Source organism: Chelonoidis abingdonii, chromosome 3 (assembly GCF_003597395.2).
Source record: "Chelonoidis abingdonii isolate Lonesome George chromosome 3, CheloAbing_2.0, whole genome shotgun sequence".
NCBI classification, from domain to species: domain Eukaryota; kingdom Metazoa; phylum Chordata; order Testudines; family Testudinidae; genus Chelonoidis; species Chelonoidis abingdonii.
In genome coordinates, this window is record NC_133771.1 from 57,527,781 (window position 1) to 57,553,735 (window position 25,955).

General features: G+C 39.7%; 1 protein-coding gene across 1 annotated transcript in view; it reads left to right on the forward strand.

Annotated features, from left to right (window-relative positions):
* Positions 1-25,955, forward strand: part of COL19A1 (collagen type XIX alpha 1 chain) — a 335,594-nt gene that overhangs the window by 17,696 nt on the left and 291,943 nt on the right. Inside the window, exons 4-5 of the mRNA XM_075063425.1 lie at positions 22,570-22,693; positions 23,049-23,324. Of these exons, the coding sequence (XP_074919526.1) occupies positions 22,570-22,693; positions 23,049-23,324 (400 nt within the window). The remainder of the gene's footprint in view (positions 1-22,569; positions 22,694-23,048; positions 23,325-25,955) is intronic.

Consider the following 25,955-nt stretch of genomic DNA (forward strand, 5'->3'; position numbering starts at 1 on the left):
CTCCTTGAATCTTAAAACAGAGGCTTTTCACCTCACCCAGAGGCAATACAGATTTAAGCTCCGTGAATCTAAACAAAGGGATTCCCCTTTTCCCCCTCCCTTCTTTTTCCCTATCTCCCACCGCTTCCCTGGTAAGTACAGACTCAATTCCTTTGAGCCTTAACCAGGAGAAAAAAATTAAACAAGTCTTAAAAAGTAAAACTTTTAATAACTTTTACTTTATTTTCTTTCTTTTTATCTCTGTAATCTAGATGGTAAATATTACAGGGTCTTTCAGCTTACAGACAATGGAGAAAAAGCCTTCTCTAACAGAAATACAATTTAAAATACTTTCAACCAAATACACATTAAAACTCTACCAGCCAGATACACAGTTGCAAATACAGAAACAATTAAAAGACTATAACCGCCTTTCTACTGAATACTCACTATTCTGAATATATAAGAGACTGTAGCAGGGAGATTGGCAAGAAACCTGGTTGCACATCTAGTCCGTTCCAGAACTCAGAGAAAACAAAAAAAAACCCCAAAAACCACAAACAAAGGCTTCCCTCTACCGAGATTTGAAAGTATCTTGTTTACTGATTGGTCCTCTGGTCAGGTGTTGCAAGTCACTGTTTGTTAACCCTTTACAGGTGAAAGAGACATTAACCCTTAGCTATCTGTTTATGACAACTTTGCTGGTTGGAGCCTCCACTTACGAGGGTCTTAGGAGGCACCTTATGTTAGAGGATTTTTATGTGAGCATGGGTCCAGGAGTCTCACTCTCAAGGTGTGTGTAGTGGAGGATAAACCAAGAGACCCAGGTTTCAGGCATAATTCCTGAGATCAGTGGGTTTGTGCATTGGACCTCTACCTTTTTTGTGAGGATGTCCCTTCTGCCCAAAAAGAGAATGAAGAACAAACACTGTGAGTCAAACATAGACTTCGGTGAAGTTGTATGGGTACAACTGGCAGCAGATCTTGGCCCTATGTTGTGTTTGGAGGAATTAGGGATTGTATGATTGAAAGGTAATTTACACAGTTTTTCTGAATGGTTCAGTGGAATATATATCTCTCATGGACATAGGGTGAGAAATGTATGATCTCTTTAGCTAAAGAAGCAGTGACCTGTGCTTGCAACAGGAATTCACCAGCAGGCTGAAAAAACATAAGAAATCAGGTTTTATTGTATGACTTCTGTGATGTAGCAGGTGTATAAAGGCTAATCTATACCAGAAAAGCTTTGCTGATGTATCTATACTGCCCAGGCCAATTGGTACAACAGAATGGCGGAGGGCAGATATGCTGGCCACTGGATTAGCGGTTTTCTGTTCCCTGGCTGACCAGAGCAGGGGCTGCTCCAGGCTAATGAGAACACCTGACTCTAATTAACTTGCAAAGAGTCAGGTGAGGCCATTAAGTTAATGTGACCACCTGACTCACTAATTAAGGACCTGCTGAAAATACTATAGGCTCACCCAGTCAGGCAGAGGAAGCACAGGGAGCCAAGAAGAGAGGAAGTGTGGCTGAAGGGCCTGGATTACTGAAGACATCCAACCATATGTTAGGAGCCCATAAAGGTAGGGTGAAGAAGGGAGAAAAGCAGGAGAAGCGATGGGAAAGATGAGCCCAGGGAAAATGTAGCAATTACATGGACATGAAAGGTTGGCTGCCAACAGCCGCCTACCATAGGTCCTGGCCGGAACACGGAGTAAGGGCAAGGCCGGTTCCCCATAACCACACTACAGAAACAATCTGCTGGGAGGGGAAGTCACCCCTGTCAGGACAGGAGGCATAAACAAGACTGATGGAGGTATCTCACCAACCTTCTGGCAGGCCTAATGATGGAAAGGCTTCATGAGAACTGTAACCGGCCTAAGAGAGAAGGGCTACATGGAGGTCAGGTGACCACTGAGGCCTAGCCATAACTGACCTAGAAGCACAGACCCACAGGAGCAAGGTCAGAGCTACGCACAACTTGTAACAAGACTGAACAATTAAGTTCTTAATTCCAAACTCTTTATTCATGGTCCAGACTATTATTTGTGATTCCCAGTTCCTGTATTCAAAGGCAAAATTATTTAAAAAATATATATCCATGTAAGATTAATTTTAAAATGTACATTGAGTATAAGTAATTGAATGATTATAAAAATTAAAATATAATTAATTATAATAAATTAAATCAATAAGGAGCTGGTATTGAAACTGTCCATGCAAATGTCATAGTCACCAAGTGCATAATCTGTGAACAACAGAATTGTTCCTGAAAGACTGGTTACCACTCGACTTAACTGAAGCTATTGTTCTATGAGCAGTGTGATGCATCTCAGTTCTTATTGTACTATAAGGATTGAATAAGGAGCTGGGTTTTAGACTGTTTTGTGGCAAAATAAGTCTCAGGCATGCCGATGACAACCCATGACAGTCATATAAATCCCTGAAGTAGGTGGACGTGCCTTCCACACAACCCAAAACTTACATTCTTGAGACGAATATGCTGTGGGTATGAAGCCATATTGGGATAGGAGCTAAAAAAATGAAAATGGAATTTGACTGACTGTATGTGACAATAAGTTATTGGAGTCATGCTAGTGACAGATTCCACTGCAAACCGTCAGACTATTCTGAAAAGAGCAAGGGACCTTTCAAACTCGTAGCTCAAACTCATATTTTGGACAATATAGCTGCCACCTGGTATGCTGTATGCCACTTCCTTTTTTCTATGTAAAAAATTGAAATAAGAAACTAAGTTCATGACTAGGGTTAATGAGAAAATTCATCTCAGGTCCACACCAATTTGTTGACCATCAGAAGCTACTGGGAGCCAGGACATGCCACTCACATGCCCTCAAAGGCTTTGTTCTGTGCATATGTTTCCTCTCAACATAAAGATGGCCACACTGAGTCAGATCAATGGTACATCTAGTCCAGCATCTCCCAACAGTGACCAGTCCAGATGCCTCAAGGGAATAAGCAGAAACAGGTCAATTTATTGAGAGATCCATCCCTCTGTCCAGTCCCAGCTTCTAGCAGTCGGAGTATAGGGTACCAGACCATGGGATGTGTCTCTGACCATCTTGCTAATAGTCCATCAGTGGCATACTTCCATGAAACTTATCTAATTCTTCTTTGAATCCAGTTTATTTTTTGGCTTTCACAACCTTGCCTGGGGATGAGTTCACAGGTTGACTGTGTGTTTGTGAAGAGTACAACTTTCTTATGTTTGTTTTAAACCCCAGGCTATTATTTCATTGGTGACCCCTAGTTCCTGTGTATGAGAAGGGTAATACAATTCCGTATTCACTTCTCCACAATCATGTTTTATAGATCTATACTAGATTTCCCTTGTTGTCGTCTCTTTTTTCTAAGATGAACAATCCCAGTCTTTTTAATATCTTTTATATGGAAAGTGCTCCACTTAGGAAGGAACAATCAGTTTCACACATATAGAATGGAAGAGACTGTCTAGAAGGAGTATGGCAGAAAGAGATCTAGGGTCATAGTGGACCACAAGCTAAATATGAGATCAACAGTGTGATACTGTTGCAAAAAAAAAGCAAGTGATTCTGGGATGCATTAACGGTGTTGTAAACAAGACACGAAAGTCATGTCTTCAGCTCTACTCTGCGCTGGTTAGGCCTCACTGGAAGTATTGTGTCCAGTTCTGGGCACCACATTTCAAGAAAGATTGAGAAAATTGGAGAGGGTCCAGAGAAGAGCAACAAGAAATGATTAAAGCTCTTGAGAACATGACCTATGAGAAGGCTGAAAGAATTGGTTTGTTTAGTTTGGAAAAGAGAAGATGAGAGGGACATGATAGCAGTTTTCAGGTATCTAAAAGGGTGTCATCAAGAGAGGGGAGAAAATTGTTCACCTTAGCCTCTAATGATAGAACAAGAAGCAAGGCTTAAACTGCAGCAAGGAGATTTTAGGTTGGACATAGAAAAAGTCATAAACCTGAATCAGAGAGTAGTTAAACACTGGAATAAATTGCCTAGGGAGGTTGTGGAATCTCCATCTCTGGAGATATTTAAGAGTAGGTTAGATAAACGTCTCTTAGGGATGGTCTAGACAGTATTTGGTCCTGCCATGAGGGCAGGGGACTGGACTCGATGACCTCTTGAGGTCCCTTCCAGTCCTAGAGTCTATGAATCTATGGAAGCTGTTCCATCCCCCTAATCATTTTCATTGCCCTTTTCTGTATTTTTTACAGTTCTAATATATTTTTTTTTAGATGGGGTGACCAGAACTCCATGTATTATTAAATGTGCGGGTGTTCCAGAAATTTATATAGTGACTTCATATTTTCTATCTTATCTATCCCTTTCCTAATGGTTGCACTAGTTCTTGTAATTGCTGATGCACGTTGAGAAGATGTTTTCAGAGAACTGTCCACCATGAATCCAGGATCTCTTTCTTGAGTTGTAACAGCTAATTTAGACTTCATCATTTTGTGTGTATAGCCGGGATTATGTTCTCCAATGTACATTACTTTGCATTTATCCATATTGAATTTCATCTGACATTTTGTTGCCTAATCACACAATTTTGTGAGATCCCTTTGTGATTGTTCAGTCAGTTCTGGAATTAAATATCTGGAATAATTTAGCAGTCTGCAAAGTTTGCCACCTTGCTGTTTACTACTTCTTCCAGATCATTTATGATTATGTTGAACAGCACTGGTCTCAGTACAGTTCTGTGGGAAACCCTGCTATTTATCTCTCTCCCACTTGTGAAAACTGACCTTTTCTTCTTAGCCTTTGTGTCCTATCTTTTAACCAGTTACTGATCAAAGAGAGGACTTTCTCTCTTATCCCATGACTGCCTACTTTGAGAGCCTTCAGTGAGGGATCTTGTCAAAGGCTTTCTGAAAGTCCAAGTACATTATATCCACTGCATCACCACATGCTTGTTGGACCCCGCCCCCCTCAGAATTCTAATAGAGGCATGATATCCCTTTATAAAAGCCGTGTTGACTCATCTCTTAACATATCATTTTTATCTATGTGCCTATTTGTTACTATATTGTCAACCAATTTGGCTTGTTCTGAAATTAGGCTTACTGGCCTATAATTACCAGGCTCACCTCTGGAGCCCTTTTTAAATATTGGCATCACATTAGCTATCCTCCAATCATCTGATATAGAAGCTGATTTAAGTGACAGCTCATGTGCCACAATTAGGAGTTGTGCAGTTTCATAGCTGGGTTACTTCAAAGCCCTTGGATGAATACCCTCTAGCCCTGGTCACTTATTACTGTTTAATAGATCAATTTTTTCCAAAACCTCCTCTCTGGACACCTCAATCTGGGACAGTTCCTCCGATTTGTCACCTAAAAAGAATGGCTGAGATGCGGGAAAATTCCTTACATCCGCTGCAATGAAGACAGAGACAAAGAATTCATTTGGCTTTTCCACAGCTTTGTCTTCACGGAGTGTTTCTTCAGCACTTTGATCACCCAGTGGTCTCACTGGTTGTTTGTCAGGCTTCCTGCTTCTGATGCACTTAAATTTTTTTTCTGTTATTTTCTTTGTCTAGTTGCTCTTCAGATTCTATTTTGGCCTGCCTGACTTGCCAGAGTTTGTTGCTTTCCACTTTCTGCAGTAGGATTTGACTTCTAATTTTTAAAATGTATCTTTTTTTGTTTCTAATTGTGTCTTTTATTGTCTTTAGCCCTGGCAACATATTTTTGGTAATGCTAACTTTATTTATTTATTTATTTATTTTATTCATTCATTCTTTGGGGTATATGTATAATTTGAGCCTCTATTGTGGTATTTTTCCATGCAGCTTTCAGGCATTTCACTCTTGTTAGTGTTCCTTTTAATTTCCATTTAACTAGCCATCTCATTTTTGTGTAGTTCCCCATTTTGAAGTTAAATACTACTGTATTAGGTTTTTTTGGTATTTTTCCCCCTACAACAATGTTAAGTTTAATTACATTATGGTTGCTATTACCAAGCTTTTCAGCTATATCCACATTTTGGACCAGATCCAGTGTGCTACTTAAGAGTAAATCAAGAATTGCCTCTCCCTTTGTGGGTTCCAACACTAGCTGCTCAAAGAAGTAGTCATTAATGGTGTCTAGAAATTTAATCTCTGCATCCCATCCTGAGGTGACAAGTTCCCAGTCAACATGGGGATTTTGTGTTTTCTGTTTTAGTAGCCTGTCTAATCACCCTCAGCATTTCACAGTCACCATCACCATCCCGGTCAGGTGGTCAGTAGTATATTCCTACTGCCATATTCTTATTATTCAAGTATGGAATTTCTATCTATAGAGTTTCTATGGTACTGTTTGATTCATTTAAGATTTTTAGTATATTTGGCTATGCTGTCTTTCACATTTAGTATCACAGTCTCCTAGCTGTTCCATGACGTTTCTGTGATATCTATTATATCAATATCCTTATTTAATACTTGGCACTCTAGTTCACCAGTCTTAGTATTTAGACTTCTTGCATTTGTATATAAGCACTTACAAATTTTATCATTATTTAGTTGTCGGCCTTCATGTGATGTAATTGAATGGTACTCTATTTCATCTTTTCATTTCTTTTCAGTTCCTATCTGTACTTTATCAATTACTATCCTCTCATCTTTAGTAGGATATGTAGAGTATTCCCTTTAATAAATCCTTCCCTCACAGATGTGTCTGTCTGAACCGTATGCTCCTCTGCACTTGTCAGCTTCCCCCAGGCCTTAGTTTAAAAACTCCTCTTTGATGTTTTAAATTTTACATGCCTCCCACTCCACTTCCATATTGTGCCTGGAGTTTGAATAAGGAGCAGGGGTTTGATTGGTGGTAGGTGACAAAATTTTTTGAATCACCCCAAATGATACATCACTTTGACCATTATTTCATTTTGAAGATGAGGATATTCCACTGCCAGAGGTGAACTTTTATTTCTGGTGCCAAAGAGTCCTGTGGCACCTTATAGACTAACAGACGTATTGAAGCCTAGGCAGTTGGTGTGCAAAGTCCACCGCCTATCATCTTGACTGATATTTTCTCATTGTTTCCTTGTTATTCCTTCCCCCGTCTCTTGTCTGTCTTAAACTTAGATTGTAAACTCTGTGGAGTAGAGACTGTCTTTTTGTTGTGTTTGTACAGTACCTAGCACAATGTGCTCCTGGTCCATGACTGGGACTCCTAGGCACTATGCTAATACAACTATTAAATAAATAACATCAATCAGTCAACAGCTATGAAGTTAATCATTTCTAACATTGACAAGTTTAGTAGATTAAAAAAATCTGAGAACAATTTAAGTATGTGCTTGTTTCCTTGAGGCATATCCTGTGACGTTAAAGGCAATGGGAGTTTAGACTGTTTAGTACTGCAAGTTTGAGCTCTATATGAATGGTGGACAATTGGTAATATAGAAGGTAAATGCTCAAGGATAGCCATATGGAAGAGAGAGACAATATAAGAAAATACAATTGCAGGAATTATCAACAAATGTTTTGTATATAGATATATAGGAGCAATAAAGCCAGTAACACCAACAGTTGTTATAAAAAGCTTAGACTGTCTAAACATTGAGTAGTCAACAGGAATCACTCATCCAAATTTACTAAATAAAAAACAAATGTCATGGAACTCTTAGCCTATATTTATATATATATATATATGAAGATATGCCTATCTCATAGAACTGGAAGGGACCTTGAAAGGTCATCGAGTCCAGCCCTCTGCCTTCACTAGCAGGACTAAGTACTTTCCCTGACAATTTTTTTTTTTTGCCCCAGATCCCTAAATGACCCTTTAAAGGATTGAACTCACAACCCTGGGTTTAGCAGGCCAATGCTCAAACCAAATGAGCTATCCCATTTGTATGAGTTAACTTTAGAAGACGGTTCTTGAAGTTTGGAAAGTGGTAAACAAAAATATTATTTATAAAAGTATGTGTATAGAGATATGTTACCAGGAAATTATATACCTATTAGCTTAACTTCAGTTGTTGTTGGAAGTGTTAGGAGCATTTATAAAAATTGTGCTTCAAGATAACTGTTCTGATTTCAGGAAAAAAAAGGTCATGATTCAGTAGCTGGTTGGAATTCTTGGAAGATTTCAGTGCTATAGCAATGCCAAGAAACACTGCTCATGCTAAAGATCTGTGGGCATTATTAATATGAATAATATTTTTGGGGTCTGTATCTAAGCCGCTTTAATTTGCATCATACTAAAACATTGTCACTGCAGGTAGACTTGATATCATATCTTTAAAATGTCTTTGATTGATTGATTTAGTTCTAATCCATACATTGCTTGTTTCTGCTATCAGATGTGGTGTTTTTTTAAAGTATAATTTAAGAATGTAAGTTGTGATCTTAAAAGGTGCTGTCAGCAATCAGTGAAATCACTTTCTGGGAGTGAATCAGAGCAGGCTGCTTGCACTTACCGTAGTCTATGAATTAAGCAAATGGCCTGATCATTTTACTTTATAAAGCACCTTCTGTGCATGCATATTCTGAACTTATAGGTATGGGATATTTATGCTATGTCACATATCAGTGACGTTGTAATATAATAAAGTCTGCTTAATGTCATCATAATCTTGTCACAGCATTTTTATCTTTAGGCAGGATTTTCCAGTAGGCAATCTGATGTCCCCAGGCTAAAAATGAAATCATCAGGGAAGAGTTCATCCCCAGCCATCAGTTATTTACTACTTTAAAAAAAAAGAAATCAGTCCTTCATTGTGCATCATTATCACAGTGATATGATTTAATGGCAAATGGTACTGTATTGGGCACATTTAAACTATATTAATACTAAGTGGTTTGGTGCATAGCAAATATTTCTGTTAAATAGGATGCTCCATTATGCCAGTAAATTGTAATCTCATACTAATGACTCAGTGGGTAAAGATGTAAAACAGTTTCTATATTAATCTGTTTTTTGAACCCCATCCACTCTCTAGTTTGCTAGTAAAAAGTTCATTCCTATAAAATGTCTGTGAAGTCTTGGCCTGCATAAATGTGTTTTTTTTGTTTTGTTTTTGTTTTCAGAGTTTGAGGTTAATTGGATAAGTCATCTGTGAGAGTTTGGAAAATTGTGGGTTTTCACTTTTAAGATTACTTTTTTTTTATTTTCATGAAGAAACAAATAATGAAAGGTACAGAAAAGTGAATGATCTCCAGCTTGTATATGGTTTCCAAATATCACATTATTCATAGCATCTCCAGTAGAATTATGCAGTTTTATAACACATCACAGCTGCATGACCAGACAATATGACAGACACAAGACATTAGAGTGAGGGTTACAGTAATAAAATAGGAGAAAATGTATATGAATAGGGAGAGGAGGGAAGGGGAAAGTAGAGGTTTGGAGGAATGAAGGTGTAGCTTTCTTTGTACCACCTCAGCACTGTTTATCCAAAAGGTACCCAGAAATGGTACCAAATTTCTTCTAATTCATATAATTGATCCCTACAGCGTTAAACTATTCTTTCTTTGGCTGCTGATTCAGACAGGTCTGAATATGGAGGTTTTCACTCTTGAAATTCCTCCCCCTGCCCACACAATTCAAATGCCTCAGTGGAAAATGTTTAAACTTATTTTAGTCATTATTTCTCATTGAGAGCTATCACAGGAGACTGTTTTGTTTTTTTTTAAACAGTTTTACAAGTTTTAGAGCACTTTATTTAATTTGCCTTCAATTGTAAATGGAACACCAGGCTTATAAATTCATGGATTAGTCATGACAACTTTTAGAAAAGTCATGGTTTCTTCATGGCTCCTCTTCCACAGCTGCCAAAGCGCCTCATGTCAGTTTATTCTGCTGGCATCTTCACCCTTTGTGCATTCTTTGGATGACTGCTCTTGGTTTCAGCTCATTCTCCGTCAGTGCCAATGGAATAGGCTGGCAATACCTGATTTGGTGTCTGAGCTACTGTTTCCAAATAGTTCTGCCTAATATGTGTCCCTTGTGATTGAGGCAAGAGAAAGGGGCTACAGCTGGATGTCCATCCTATTGGCTGCTTGAAGTGAGTGGGTAGAAAACAATTCTTCCTAACTTCATGCCACTGCGCTCAATACATCAATCCTGTGAGCTGCCTCCTCCTCCTCCTCCCAACAACAGCATGATATCAACTGGGTCTTTTCCAAGTTATCACAAAATGGATGCTGCTATACTTCCTGACTGGTGGAATCTTCACTTCCCTGGTAGGGGGCAAGAGAAGTAGAGCAACGCTGCTATCTCAACATGCCACCCTCGTGGCTGGCTGTTATGTTATGTTTCTCTCAGTTTCTCCCTCTGTCCTTTGGCCTACTCCAGCCATCAGTGTCTCCTAGCTGTCCAGTCAGATCACCAGAGTCGTCCTCCTTCCGGATAAAGTCCTTTCCTGAAGTCCAGCAGCAGTGTGTCTAAAACCAAATGTTCACCCAGATAGGCTCAGTTGGCAGACATTTCATCCTGGGTGTGCCTGTGGTGCTCTAGACAGTTCTGTGCTTCAATCAACCCATGATCTAGGGGTTGGCGCACTCCTCCCCTTACTGAGGGATCCAGGCAGGCTTGAGCTTTCTTGGATGGCTCACAGGTCATCTTTTGAAGCAGATATTTATGAAGTCATTGGGAGGTGAACTATCTCCAATTCAACAAGTTAATCATTAATATTTGGAGGATTTTCTTGCCTGTATTAGGAGGAGAGCATCACCAGACAGACATTTAAATTGTTTTATTTAACTAGAACAGCAGCATTATGTATTTTGGATTTTTTTCAACAGCAAATCTATACTTTAACAAAACAAGCATATGAATTTTTGAATTTAGTTAAACATTAATTTTTTTTAAAATCAGGTTTGTTTTTGTTAAAATTGTTTTAAACCGAAATAGTTAACTTCCTTTAAGGGAGGGGGAGAGTAATGGGAGGCACTCACCTTTTGAGCAGCTCCTGCCACTGCATGTGTACTGCAGTCCTTTTCCCACTCTTGGCACCCCCGAAGGTTGTTGATCTTGCTCAGTGGGTCTTCAGTGGCTCGGCCCTTGGCCTGGTCACACAGTCAAAATGAACCCCTTCCAGGGTATCAAAGAGTCCAACAGAACAGTCTGTCTACTCTCACCAGGGTTTTAAGGTCCTACTCTGGGCCTTTACATTTAGCCCTTCTCTTGAGCTACATCCCCCTCTTGGAGTTCACACCACCTCACCAGTGGGAGACCCCAGGACCACCCACTACTCCAGGTTTCAACTCCGGGACACTATAAACAGAATCCACAGACTTATCACGTAAATTTGTTGCTGCTACTTCCTTGGGCCTCTTCCCACCTGGTCCCCTTTATCTTCACCCCAGGGTTAAAGTTCTCAGCACCTCCCTCCTTAAGCAACTGTAGCCAGAACAAAACTCTGGTTATCCCTTGACCTCCACCCTTCCTTAGCCCTCTGGTTCCAGCCAGGAACTGACCTGCATTGATCCTCAGCATCTTTATTTGAACCTATTGCACTCTGCTTGGCTGCTTCCATGAGACCTCTCTAGACAGGCCTGGAGGAGCCACCTTCACTGCTCTTTTCTTGGGGGGGGTGTAATAGGATTGTGGGGCCTCCAGCAGGGGCCCACAGTGGCCTAGTACCCCAGGTCACAGAGTGGATATAGTTGTTGGACATATTTATTAAGCTAGGCCTGCCTTATTACGTATATGCATAGATGCTTAGAAGCGTGGGGGAGGCAGGAATGGAACATGGTTGAAATGAACTTGATATGTTTCTTTTTCATGTTCTTTGGGGGAGCAATTCTCAATGATCTAATGAGACAGGGTTATAAGTTTTGCCTGTCCATTTCTTTATTTTAAATAATTTGGGTATTAGAGAGTGTGTCACATGGCCTCTTAAGTGGTGTCTGCTGGGGGTGGGGGGATGTTCTGAATCACGTGGCTTTTTAAAAGCCTTTTTTAAACCCTGAGTTGTGCCTGAAATTTCAGCTCCATTAGAACTGTGCTAGAAGAGTTTATAAGCTCTGTGAGCCTCATGGGCTATGTACCAGAGGGATAGTCTGTATCAGCAAAAACGAGGAGTCTTTGTGGCACCTTAGAGACTAACAAATTTATTTGTGCATAAGCTTTCGTGGGCTATAAAGCACTTCATCGGATGCCATGTAGAATATTAGCAAGATCTGAGACATAGGGCTCAGTTTGGTTACAGTTTCCAAAGTTTAAGCCAGCAAAGCTCATAGCTCCTGTTATTTCTTGCATATCATTCTGCCATGCAGGATTCAATGCTGTAAATCATCTGAGAACCACATGTGAGACTTCACTGAAATTATACACGCCAACAGCATAGCTTGGCCTGTAGAGTTTGTAAAAGTTTCGTTGAAGTTACAAGCAAAAATTATTTTTGACATTTTTTAAAAAAATTATCTAGAAAAGGGAAGTTTTTCTTCTTTTATAAAAGCTAAAGAAACTCCTAGATCAAAAACTTAAATGAACAATTACCACTGAGAATATATTCTTATTTAAAACAATGTAAATAGAAAATAATTTAAAAATCCTAAATGGCAGAAACTTAGGAAATTTGCAGTTTAGGTTGCAAACTAACCTCATTTTTGTCCTTGTATTTCAGTCACCTCCACATTTACACCAGAGATCTTCTCCTTTACCATGTATGAGACATCTTTTTTTCATCCACTTTTCCATTATGGACCAGAGACTACAATAAATTAGAATCCTGTATGCAAGCCAGGATTCATCTTCTGTATGCACCATACCAGAATGTATTGGAGAGTGCAGTCTACCTCATTCACAATCCTCACTGGTCAACCCACTTTACATATCTATTCATATCTATGTAGGACTAGAAAGTGCCAACTGTTTTGTAATACATACACACAAGGGCACTGAATTCTGGCTCCACAGGCAACCTTAATTTTGGTATTTCCTAACTTTGGAGTGCTTGCAAAGTTAATGTTTTTTAACATAGTTCTTGTGTGTAATTTTCTCAGTTTTAAAAAAGCAAACAGAAAAGACAGCATTTCTGTCATATGACATTGACTCACATAGCTTATCAGCAGGGTTGGAACCTTTAAGATCCACTGCAGAGACCTCTGCCACTTGAGCTAATGGAGTAACTGATAGTAGTAGTAAATTATTATCTGTGTGGATCAGCTCTAAGACAGAATGGAACACTTTGCCAGCAGGTTTCATAGATATTTGTTGATAGGAGAAGAATGATGAGACTTAGGAATCTTAAGTTCCCTTCCAGGCTTTGGAAGGAAGTGTGTTCTAGTGAGCACACTCTTCTGCTGATTCCCCCCACAACCTGTCACTGCCCCAGTCCTGTATCTACATCAGCACTGCGCTCCTCCCATCGTTCTGTTCTTCTCACTTATCAGTCCCAATCTTCGTCCATTAAATCCTAGTTTCATCTCTGCAGACTCCCTCTCCCAATCATTCTTTCTTCCCCATCCCTGAACTCGCCATCTCCTTACCCAGCCATTCTTAGCCCTTCCCTACCCCCAGTTCCTTGTCCCCAGTCTCCTTGCCCAGTCAGTCCCAGTTCTGTCCATTCACAACCAGTCTTTCTAGTCCTTCCTGGCCTCCAGTTGCCCATCTCCCTGCTAGCTCCAAATTCTAGTTTTCTTCCATGAACTTTTCATCCAAGCACAGTGTCTTCACCTTCCCTGGTCCTTGTCCTAGTCTCTTTACTCATCCACACCCTGGTTCCTGATCAGATCTGTTTCCGCTCCTCTGCACACACCCTCCTTTCCCAGTTCCCTGTTCAGACAGTCCCCATCTCCACCCCCTGGCTCACAGTCCCACTCTCTGCCTCACTGTCATTCTTCAGTCTCAGTCTTCACTCCCTGCTAGCCTCTAGTCCCACTCTCCACCACCGAGGCTCTTTTCCAGATCTGTTCCCCCAGCCATCCTTTGCAACACAGTAGGTTTGGCTCTTCCCTCTTGTCATTTGAGTCAGACTGTTTTCTCCTCTACACTGCCTGCCTGCTAGACAGGGGATCATTGACAGCACAGGAGATACAGGCTCCATATTCGAAGTTCAAGCTTAATAATAGGTAATGCTGCCAATCCCATCTATAATGGTGTAAGACTTGACAGTAAGGGAAAACTGAGAAGTAGAAAAGTCTACAAAACATTTTTTTTAAAGTTAACGCAATGTTTTTCAAACTTTAAATGAATTTTCACTTCAGTGTTCAGACTGAATTTTGGCCAAAGTTTTTTCAGTTGGTTCATTTATCTGAGCTTGTTGTAACCATTCCCTGTCCAAGTCATTAATGATTCTTAGGGGAAACCATTTAAATTGTTTTCATATGACATTATATGATGTAACTTGATGCCTAATGCAACATGAAGCCACACACTTGATCATAATGTGATTTGAGGAAGATGGATTAGGGAAAATTATTTCAAGTAACAGACAGCTGATCTTAACTTTTATTGTAATAAGCATTCAAAGTACCTACCCTAGGCACAGGCTGGTAGATGGCTCCTGTTAGTTGCTATCCTCTTTTTTGTTTATAATACTCAGTTGTCCTGAAGCATATCTCCTTTTTTTGTCTAAACTTTTTTCTACATAATAAATGTTTTATGGCTAATGTGCAAGCATTGGCAATAAGAGCAAGTGAGATTATTAGCTTTGATCATCTGACCTTTGTTTTCTTATTAACAGCGAGTCTCAGTTTGAATCCCCTCTGCAAGCACAAAAAGGAGAGGTTTCAGAATAGCAGCCGTGTTAGTCTGTATCCACAAAAAGAACTGGAGTACTTGTGGCACCTTAGAGACTAACACATTTATTTGAGCATAAGCTTTCATGGGCTACAACCCACTTCATCGAATGCATAGAATGGAACATATAGTAAGAAGATATATATACACATACAGAGAAAAGGGTAAGACTTCAGAGTCTCAGTCAATGCTAAATACGTCATCCACCACCATCAGAAAGCAGTTAAAGCTGACTCTGAGCTCTGGTCACCAAATTATTTGTAACATGACAGCTGATGGGATATGTCAGCTGGAAAAGAAATGTCTTGACATAAACTCCAAGCATCTCTCACTTCAGTCTCAGGAAATGTAACTCAGATCAGCTTTCTCTTCCTGGAAGATATTCAGCAAGTCAGAGGCTCCATTGATACTTGTAAATACGGAAGTTCATCATAAACTCTAACACACTCTCATTCACTGTGGAAGACTTAGAATTCATAAGATTTAAAAATAGCAGCTTCTTGTCTATCAGTGCTTTTTAAAGCAAACACCAAAAGGTAAATAAAAGATTGCCTTACTAAACTTGATATGGGTAACTCTTACTTCTGCTTCACAAAAATAGCACTGAATACTGGCTATAGCATAATGATTACTCTCTTTAATTCATTCACACTTCTCTCTTCGAGCACAGTAGAGATTAAAAAAAACCCAAGAAATTTGAGTTTCAAACACTTTCAGAACTTGTATTTTGAAAAACCCAGAACTTGTACTTCATCATCCCATGTCCCAGTGTGCTCAAGAATAAAGTTTATGCAAAAAAAAAAAGTATAAAAGGCATAATATGTAGTCAAGAGTTGGTGGAGACACTCATTGCTCCCAGCCCCTTAAAAAGCATAGCAATGGTTATCGAACTGCTGCAAAAGGCCATGACAAAAACTTCCTGCAAATAGAATTAAAGGCAGAAATTGATTGCACAAACTGTTGTTGTCCGCAGGTGCTATGATTGCATGTTCATAGTTATTGTCCTTTTTAAAAAAGGGCTCCAGAGGTGATCCTGGCAATTATAGGCAGGTAAGCCTAACTTTGGGTACCAGGCAAATTGGTATTGGTTGAAATTATAGTTAAAAAAAAAACAGAATTATCAGATGTATAGATAAACACAGTATTTTAGAAAAGAGACGACGTGGCTTTTGTAAAGGGAAATCGTGTCTTACCAATCTATTACAATTCATCGAGGGTGTACACAGGTCTGTGGACAAGGGTGATCCAGTCAACATAGCATACTTGGACTTGTAAGGATGTCACTTTTTGAGCACCTCCTAGTAGCTGGGGTGGTACTACAGTCCTCTTTTCACCCCTAACACCTCCTGTAGGCTGCTAGCTGATTTTGGTGGATCTTGTGTGGCTTTGCCCTCCGGCAAAGTCACAAAGTCCAAATGAACCCCTTCCAGGGTAGTAAAGTGTCCAAGAAATAAACAGTCCCATTGCCCTTACTGGGGTCTTCAGCCCTGGCTCTGGGCCCTTTAAATTTAAGTCTTTGTTCAGGCTCTCACATAAGCCCTATCTGCTCCTTGGGGCTAGTGCTACTAAGGCTAATAGAGAAACCCGTGTCTGTCCACTTCTCTGGGTTCCAACCCAGAGACCCTATATACAGCAGCTATGCACTGGTTGATTTTAATTCATTGCTGCATCTTCCCTGGGCCGCCTCCTTACCTGGCCCCTTTTAGCTTCACACTTAACTCATGGTTAAGGTTCTTTGGTCCGCCCTCTCCCTACAAACCCAGTTTAAGCAAATACAGCCAGAAACAAATTCTGGTTATCCCTCACTCTTCTGGTCTCAGCCAGGAACTGACCTGCTAAATCCCTGCAGAGTCTTTTATCTGAAGCTAATGGACTCTGATTGGCTGCTTGTGTGAAATCTCTTAGGCAGGCCTGGAGGACCCATCTTCACTGTTCTTTTCCCGGGGTGGAGTGTAGTAGGACTGTGGGGCCTCTTTTAGAGAGTCACAAATGCCAGGTACACCTCATCACAGTTGCTCACCAAAGGCTGTTAAGCAAACTAAGCAGTCGTGGGATAAGAGGGAAGTCCTCTAATGGATCAGAAATCAAAGGGTAGGAATAAATGGTCAGGTCAATAAAGCAAGGTCCCCCAAAGATCTGTACTGGGAGCTGTGCTGTTTAACATACTGATAAATTATCGGCAAAAGGGGTACACAGTGAGGTGGCAAAATTTGCAAATGATGCCATACAAAATTATTTGAGACAGTTAAATCCAAAACTGACTGGGAAGAGTTACTAAACTGGATGACTAGGAAACAATGACAGAAGAAATTCGATGTTGAGAAGTGCAAAGTAATCCACATATGAAAAAATAATCCTAACTATATGTACAAAATGACACAGTCTAAATTTAGCTGTATCTGCTCAAGAAAGAGATCCTGGAGTCATCGTGGACAGTTCTCTGAAAACAGTTGCTCAGTGTGCATTAACAATCACAGGAGCTAACAGAATATTAGGAACTATTATGAAAGGGATAGATAATAAAACAGAAAAATCATACTGCCACTATATAAATGCATGGTATGCCTGCTTCTTGAATACTTCATTTAGTTATGGTTGCCCCATCTCGAAATAGATGTGTTAGAACTGGAAAAGGTACAGAAAAGGGCAACAAAAATGACTAGAGGGATGGAACAGTTTCCATATGAGGAGAGGTTAAAAAGACTGGGACTGTTCAATTTAGAAAAGAGATTACAGGGCGGAGGGCTGTAATAGAGGTCTATAAAATCATGGATGACATGGAGATAGTAAATAGGGAGATGATATTTACTCTTTCACGTAAGACAAGGACCAGGGGTCACCCAATGGAATTAATGGGAAGCAGGCTAAAAACAGAAGGAAGTACTTGTTCACGAATCACATAGTCAACCTGTAGAACTCATTGCCAGGGTATTTTGTGACAGCAAAAATTATAACTGGGTTCCAAAAAGAATTAGAAAAGTTCATGAGGATAGGTCCATCTGTGGCTACTAGCCAAGATGGTCAGGGATATAACCTCATGGTCTGGGTGTCTGTAAGTCCCCAACTGCTAGAAGCTGAATCTGGACGACAGGGAGTGGATCATGCAAAATTGCCCTATGCTCTTCATTCCCTCTGAAGCATCTGGCACTGGCCACTATCAGAAGACATGATGCTGAGCTAGATGGACCATTGGTCTGACCTAGTACAGCCGTTTGTATGTTCTTGTGTATGTGAATGTATGTTCTTTGGCATACTCTACAGCACTCTGATGCCACAGGGAGGACACTCTGGAAGTTTGTGGGCAAGCTGGAGTCACATTGCTGATACTGCAGCCTATGTTATACACCTCTACCTCGATATAACACTGTCCTTGGGAGCCAGACAATCTTACTGCATTATAGGTGAACCGCATTATATCAAATTGATTTGATCCGCCGGAGCACGCAGCCCTGCCCCCCCCCCCCCCCCCGGAGCACTGCTTTACCACGTGTATCTGAATTCGTGTTATATTGGGTGGTGGTATATTGGGGTAGAGAGGTAGTTCGAAATAGATAGGTTTTACACCTTTGTGCTCTTCAGGGAGTATAGAGTGCAGACTTTTTTTCATCTGAGCTGTCTTTTTTTCCTATGGCCACACCTCCTTTCTCTGCATTGCTTACATATTGGATGATACTGCATCATGCCATCATCATTGCACTATGTACGGGCACGGTATAGTGCTACATTAGTCTTAGTGTAACTTGCCTCTTTTTCGCTAATGTGCAGTGCTGTGTACTTCCTTTACTATTGCAAATAATGGATAGCTCATTGTATTGTCATGGGCAATTCCTTTTACATCCTCACGCTGATAGGAGCACCTAAATCAAACACTATATTAAGCTTTCCAAGAGATTCTAAATTCCAGATCTAATATTCTGTAAGACTCTAAATCAGAAGTTTTGTTTTTCCCATATTAACATTATGGTGTTGTCTGACTTAGAGTATGTGTCTTTCTGTGAGCTCTATTGTGTATTAGAACACATCTCTCCATAATACACCCTAATTTTGGTTCTGATCAAAGGTTATATAATTTCAATCTTTTTGTCTTAGTATAACACTTTTTCCTAATCAGTTCTGTCTAGGCACTCTTTAAACCAGGTAGCTGCTTTTTATTCTATTATGTATAGTTAGAGCCATTCAAACAATAGAACATAAGCAAAACCCAATCATTCTTGAGGATGTCAATTTTCCAGGGCTCCATTCCCTAGATGCCTGCATATGGAATTCACCATTGAATGGAAGCATATCCTGTAAGGCATCCATTAATGATTTTCCATTAATTGGTCACCAAGGAATGTTCATTTACTTGTGCTGTTGACATTCTTCTTTCCCTCAGAGACTAAATGCATGCCTTCTACGTGCCTTTTGTTAAATTAGGTCTTTGGAACACAGTAGCTATGCTGGCATAATGCAATTGGGATAACTGTAAAGTATAGTTTTACACTGGTCTGTTTTCCAAAGAAGTGAAGAGCATGAAGAGAGAGTAATTGTTGTTGCTTTTGGTTTTTAAATGTGATAAATCAATTAATCAATTACTTCATTTATTTAGGTCTATTGACTCACCAGTCTATTGTGAGTCTGATCCTTCTAGTGTGAATCTCATTTACAAATCTGAAATTCTTCAACATTTCCAACATTATCAGAAAATCATATGAGCATAATTAATAGATTCTGGGATAAATTAATCCCTGGTCTAACTCCATTTAAATCAGTGGAGTTACACTAGGAATTAATTTGACCCTGTGTGCTTTCTTAGTTTACTCTGAAATGCTCTCTTCTGTTGTCACTTTTCCAGATCAGTGACAAGGGAAGCAAGAACAAACCCATTACATCTGAACTTTTATTCTGTTTCCCAAACTGTTTGATAAACAGTGAGGAAAGAGGGGTGTGTTTTTTCGTGTGATGTACGTTGCACGGACAATCACAACTCTCCTTTATAGTATATCTGAGGTAAACTTTCAAAATTTCAAAAGACTATTAAACGTCATTAATTTAGGCAGCATCACAAGTGTCATTGGTGCTCAAAGGGGCCAACTGCAAGAATCACTGTACTTTCTTAATGTTAATGTAAAGAAAGTGCCCAGAAATTTCTTCACTATATAGCTTAAAGACCTTTTTCTTTCCTTCTCCCTCTCACACCGACTTCTTCAGAATTTCCTAAACTTTTACTGCCCCTCTCTCTGATTGGTAAAAGATTTTGACGACACTCTTCTGCCTCAAGAAATACCAGCTGTTCTGACCCATTTCTCCCAGTAGCTAAAGCCCTCCCATGTCTCCTTAATAAGGTGTTCAGATATCATGGTGATAGGCACTTTAGGAAAATGAACTGTCAAACACTCCCATGCACAGATGTGCTGTGTGGGCTTGTGATGGGGTGGGGGACCCCATCCAGTGCAGCGTGAGTTCACCCCATCCTTCAAGCTGACCTCTGTTTCTAGGCAGTGAGACCTAAGGACTAAAGTCAATAGAGTTGCTCTGATCTGCAGGGCTGTAAAGCCTGATGGCCAGAGTCTATAGAATCACCCTGGTTCACAGGGCAGTGAGGCCTAGCGGCCAGTGTCAATAGAGATACCCTGGATTCGCAGGGCAGTGAGGCCTAGCGGACAGAGTCAGTAGAGTTGTCCTCCGGGGCGGGGCTGTATGGCCTACTGACCAGGTGGGGTGTGTGGGCTGCCACCCAGGGGGTGAGTGGCGGCCAGGGTAGGGATACCTGGGTCCTCCCTGCTCCACTGGGTCTCAGCCCAGGGCCCTGTCAGTGGCGAGTGTGTCTGCCAATGACTCAGCAGAGGTCTGTCCACAGTGCAATGACTATCATCAGGACAATGGGCTATTTCCTTCTGTGATACTCATGGTGGCAATCTGTGTGTCTTTGGGGTCTCCAGGTTCCTCGACTGGTGCAATTCCCTGTAGCTCAGACCTCCCTGGGGCATCAATAGATATCTGGATGCCTGCTTGGGTCTTGGTGCCTTTGGCTTGCATGGTCCAGGGCTCCAGCTGCTCCTGGGTGGGAGCCAGCAAGGAGCATCCTTCCTTTCTGGCGGTCAGCCCAGAATGAGCTGGGAAGCCCCCTCTTATACTGGTGTTCCACCTGGAGTATGCCCAGTAGGGATGTGGGGGCATGGCTTCCTCCACCCACAGTGAGAATTTAACCTTTCCCCATCCAGTGCAGGGTGAGTTCACCCCGTCACAGGATTACGGGTGTCTGTCACAGATCCTACTTGTCTTACATTTCACTGTAAAACGGGACTGGTCCTGCCTCTTAAAAATAGTGTACTGCTCACCTAAGGAGGCTCTTGTGTATTGTTTAGAATTGCAAGTACATGAAAAATCTTGCTCTCATGAACTGGGGCACCAATTCACTTCTTTCTGAATGGGAACACGCAAATAATTGATATGTAGGTTCAGACTCCCAACCTTTTTAGAAACTATGCCTTTTTCTCTTGATCTGTGCCTTCCCTAACTCACCTTTGGGAAAACAAGAGTATTCCAGCATAACTACCTTCATGAGTGAAGGCTTCAAGAAGCCCTCAAAGCAATAAATTATTGTACTTTTTAAATCTCACTTCAGAATCAAGACCTGGAAAAGCCCTATTTTTTTTTAAAAAAAACTGTTTATCTATTTCACATAAAAAGACAAAAAGATACCTGTGCAAAGACTATTGGTAGCCAGGCAGATTATTAAAATCAGTCCATAAAAACTATAAAAACAAGAGCAAAACAGTGTCAGTCCCTCTTTTGCCCCACCCAACAACACAACAACCAGTAATTGATGACTGAAAAAAACCCTTCACATCTCAGAAGCCACATAAATGCTTAATCTAAAACAGACTGCAGAACATCACAAGTGGATCACACTATATGCTTTCACATCTTATCTTGATCTTCCACCTGCTCCCATTGCTTTTCTCAAAGCAAATATCTCTTTAGACTCTTCTGTAATCATCCTTAAAATTCCTCACAGATCAGTCATTGAATCTTTAATTTCTCAGTGGAGCTATTTGTTATCTAAATCACTCACTTTTAAGATGAACTTGGCGGGATTTCACTGAGCATTTACAAGTGTAATTGTTGCGCTGCAAACTTTGAAATATTTAGGCATTCTTGTTCTTGTCCCAAAATAAGTGACTTTGTGAATTGGTGGCAAAACTTCTATGTACTTTTCCTCAAGTGATAAGAGGTAAAGTGTTTTATGTATATATTAGTTTATTTTCCTACCCAGTCTCTAGATAAATAAATTATAATGCAATATTCATTAATGTTGGAGGTTGTCTCTTGTTTCTATTACATTCGGAGGTCATATTGACATCTTTGGGATTACAAAAGGCTGTAAATGAGTATGTGATTGTATTAACATCTACAGTGATATAAAATTAAACCATTGACATTGAATGGTCATGGAGAGGGGGAAGGGGACATTTTTCTGCTTTATCAGGTTATCAGGTTTGACACGTTCTGATGAGGGGAGTGTCTGTTTCTGGATGATCTGTAAATCCAGGTGAACAACATGTATGTTTTTCATTAGACAAATATTGTTCCCTGAGTAATGAAACATAGAATAGCATACTACAAGATGTCAGTGCAGTTTTGTTATATATGTATCTGTTGTTTACATCTGTCTCAACCTGTTCAAAACATTTCTTCAGTGCTGGAAAATCAGTTGTGTTTGCGGCATAATATCTTTCAGTTTCAAAATTCAAAGGCTTAGTTATTGCAATGTTTGGCCTCAGTAGGGTTTCATGAGTGTAAATGAAGTCACGATTGGATACTGTGTATTGAATGTATGTCTGCTGTATCCTTAGTTCCCTTCCCCCACCTTCCTTTCATATATCCGAATAAAAATAATCTTTTCTTTCCCCCTGCACCCATAGGCAAGTATTTCCAAATGGCCTTCCTGAAGAATACTCTTTAATAGCCACATTCCGTGTAAGACGAAACACCAGAAAGGAACGGTGGCATATATGGCAAATTTTAAATCAGTATGACATCCCACAGGTAAGAATATTCTTTATTTTTCACATAGTTTTCTTTTTTGTTGGAGGAGGATAGTTATAGTGGGTCTTTCGCCTCTGGATTCAGGTCTAATTTACATAAGACAAATCTGTTCAAAATAGCTTAGTGGTATTTACTCAAATCACAGAAATACAGCAGTTCAGCAAAATTTCTCCGGTAATATTGGAATGGTACTAGGTGTGTTGAAATGTAGAATGGATGGACACTGAAAAAGATACAGGAGAGAATATTTAATGATTCCTGGCTAATCTATGCTATTAGGTTGCTCATTTATTTTTCTTCCTGGTTTATGTACAGTCCATGTTTGCTTATACTAAATTATGATTTTTTTCTCCAGGTGTCTGTCATTGTTGATGGTTCAAAAAAAGTTGTGGAATATATAGCCAAATCTGCTCAGGGAAATGTGCTACACCACACCTTTAAAAATCGGGAAATTTATCCTCTCTTTGATCGGCAGTGGCATAAGGTTGCCGTTAGTATACAGTCAAGGATTGTTTCCCTCTATGTGGATTGCAACTTAATTGAGAGATGGCAGACTGATCTAAAGGAATCCATTGACTTTCAAGGAAGGACTTTCATTGCTGCTCGAGCTGCTGATGACAAGCCTGTAGATGTGAGTTGTACCAGTGAGATGATTCTTAAAGCAAAATGTGCTAATATGCAAATCATGTTTTAAACATACTTGTAATAGCATACAAAGAAATATGAAAACAAGACAAAATGCAAAAAAATTAATACCCATTGGGTGTTTTACACCAGTTCACTGGTCAAATTTTTTGTTATTCTCTTCTAAACAAGGTATCAAGTCCTGCAATCTCTATTCAGGCAAAACTCTCCATTGTTCAAATGGGCAATATTGTCTGAATTAGGACTACAGAATCGGGTTCCTGTTTTCAATATTATTTACATTTCTATATCCATTTTAGAAGTTGAAGTCATTTTGACTTATTACTACTATACTGTTTAGGGCTCACTTTATAGTAATTGTTTTGTTTTCAGTTTTCAATTTTCATATTATTTAATTTGTCCTCGAAAGGGAAAGAATGTATAACATGTTTAGCCACTCCAAGTATTTTCATGGGAACCATTAAATCCTCGCCTACCCAAACATGGTAGATGTATGAGTCTGAAAACAGTATGATTCATGCAACTACAGTCAGGGGAACATCATAAGATGATTATTATTATCTTTAAATAAAATGGTGTAGTAAGAACTCTGCTGCAGTGCCAAGGCAACTGAATTTCCCTTTTCAGTGATAATGGGGCCTTTATTTATCTGCTATCTGAGTCACCAAAGCAATCCTTACATATTATAATCTATATTCTACTCCAGAGATTTTCCCTCTTATACTTTCTTGTGCAAAAACTCAGAGGAAGTAATTTGCAGTTGTGAGAAATGTTAGTTAGTTTTAATATTTAGTACACATCTGCCTACCAGGTTTTAAGCCTGCTGTGTGGGGTTTAGAGGGATGACATGAAAATTTCCAACTGCATTCTACACTCAGCACATTATTATTCATGTTAACTGGTTTACTTTATTTTATATTATTATCATAACCTAGCTTTATTGCAGAGCTTGATTCTGCACAGTGCTGAATACTCTGGTTCTGATCCAGCAACACACTTAAGCACATGTTTAACTTCAGTGGAACTACTCATATACTTAAAGTTAAGCAAGTCCTTAAGAGTGTTACCAGATGGTAAGAACATAAGAATGGCCATACTGGTCTGCCAAATGGTTCATCTAGCACAGTGTCGTGTCTTTCAGCAGTGGCTGTTGCCAGATGCATCAGAGGGAATGAACAGAACAGGGCAAATTATCCAGTGATGCATCCCCTTTTATCCAATCCTGGCTTCTGGATGAAGTCAGTCAGAGGTTTATGGACACTTAGATCATGGGCTTGCTTCCCTCTCCAACTTGGCTAATAGCTCTTGATGGACCTGTCCTTCATGAATTTATCTATTTCTTTTCTGAGCCCTTTTGTACTTTGAACCTTTACAACATTCCCTGGCAATGAGTTCCATAGGTTGATTAAGCAATATGAGATGTAACGGTACTTCCTTTTGTTTGTTTAAACCCGCTGCCTATTAATTTCATTGGGTGACCCAATTCATGTATTATGTGAAGGGGTAAATAACACTTCCTTATTCACTTTCTCTGCACCATTCATGATTTTATAGACTTCTCTACCATATTCCCCCTTAGTCATCTCTTGTCTGATGAACAGTCTCAGTCTTTTTAATCTCTCCTTTTATGGAAGCTGTTCCATCCCCCTAATACTTTTTGTTGCTCTTCTATGTGCTTTTTCAATTCTAATATATCTTTTTTTAGATGAGGCAATGAAAAGTGCAAGTAATATTCAAGATGTGGGCATACCATAGATTTATATAGCGGCATTATTGTATTTTTTTATTATCTATCCCTTTCCTAATAGTTCCTAACATTCTGTTAGCTTTTTTTGACTGCTGCTGCACACTGAGCAGATGTTTTCAGAGAACTATCCACAAGATTTCTTTCTTGAGTCGTAACAGCTAATTGAGACACCATCATTTTCTATGTATAGTTGGGATTCTGTTTTCCAATGTGCATTACTTTGCATTTAACAGCATTGAAATTCATCTGCCATTTTATTGCCAAGTTACTCAGTTTTATGAGATCCTTTTGTGATTCTTTGCTGTCAGCTTTGAACTTAACTATCTTGAGTAATTTTGCATTGTCTGCAGTGTTGGCTATCTCACTATTTACCCCTTTTTCCATATAATTTATGAATATGTTGAATAACACTGGTCCCAGGACAGATCCCTTGGGGACTCCGCTATTTACCTTTCTCCACCATGCAAAATGACGACTTATTCATAACCTTTGTTACCTATCATAGAATCATAGATTATTAGGGTTGGAAGGAACCTCAAGAGATCATCTACCAGTTACTGGTTCATGAGACAACTTCCTCTCTTATTCCATGACAGCTTAGTTTGCTTAAGAGTAGTTGGCGTGGGACCTTGTCAAAGGCTTTCTGAAAGTCCAAGTACACTATATCAATTGGATCACTGTTGTCCACATGCTTTTTGACATCCTCATAGAATTTTAATAGATTGATGAGGCATGCTTCCCCTTTACAAAAGCCATGTTGACTCTTCCCCAATGTATTGTGTTCATCTACATGTCTGATATTTCGTTATTTACTATAATTTCAACCAGTTTGCCTGGTACTGAAGTTAGGTTTACTGGCTTGTAATTGCT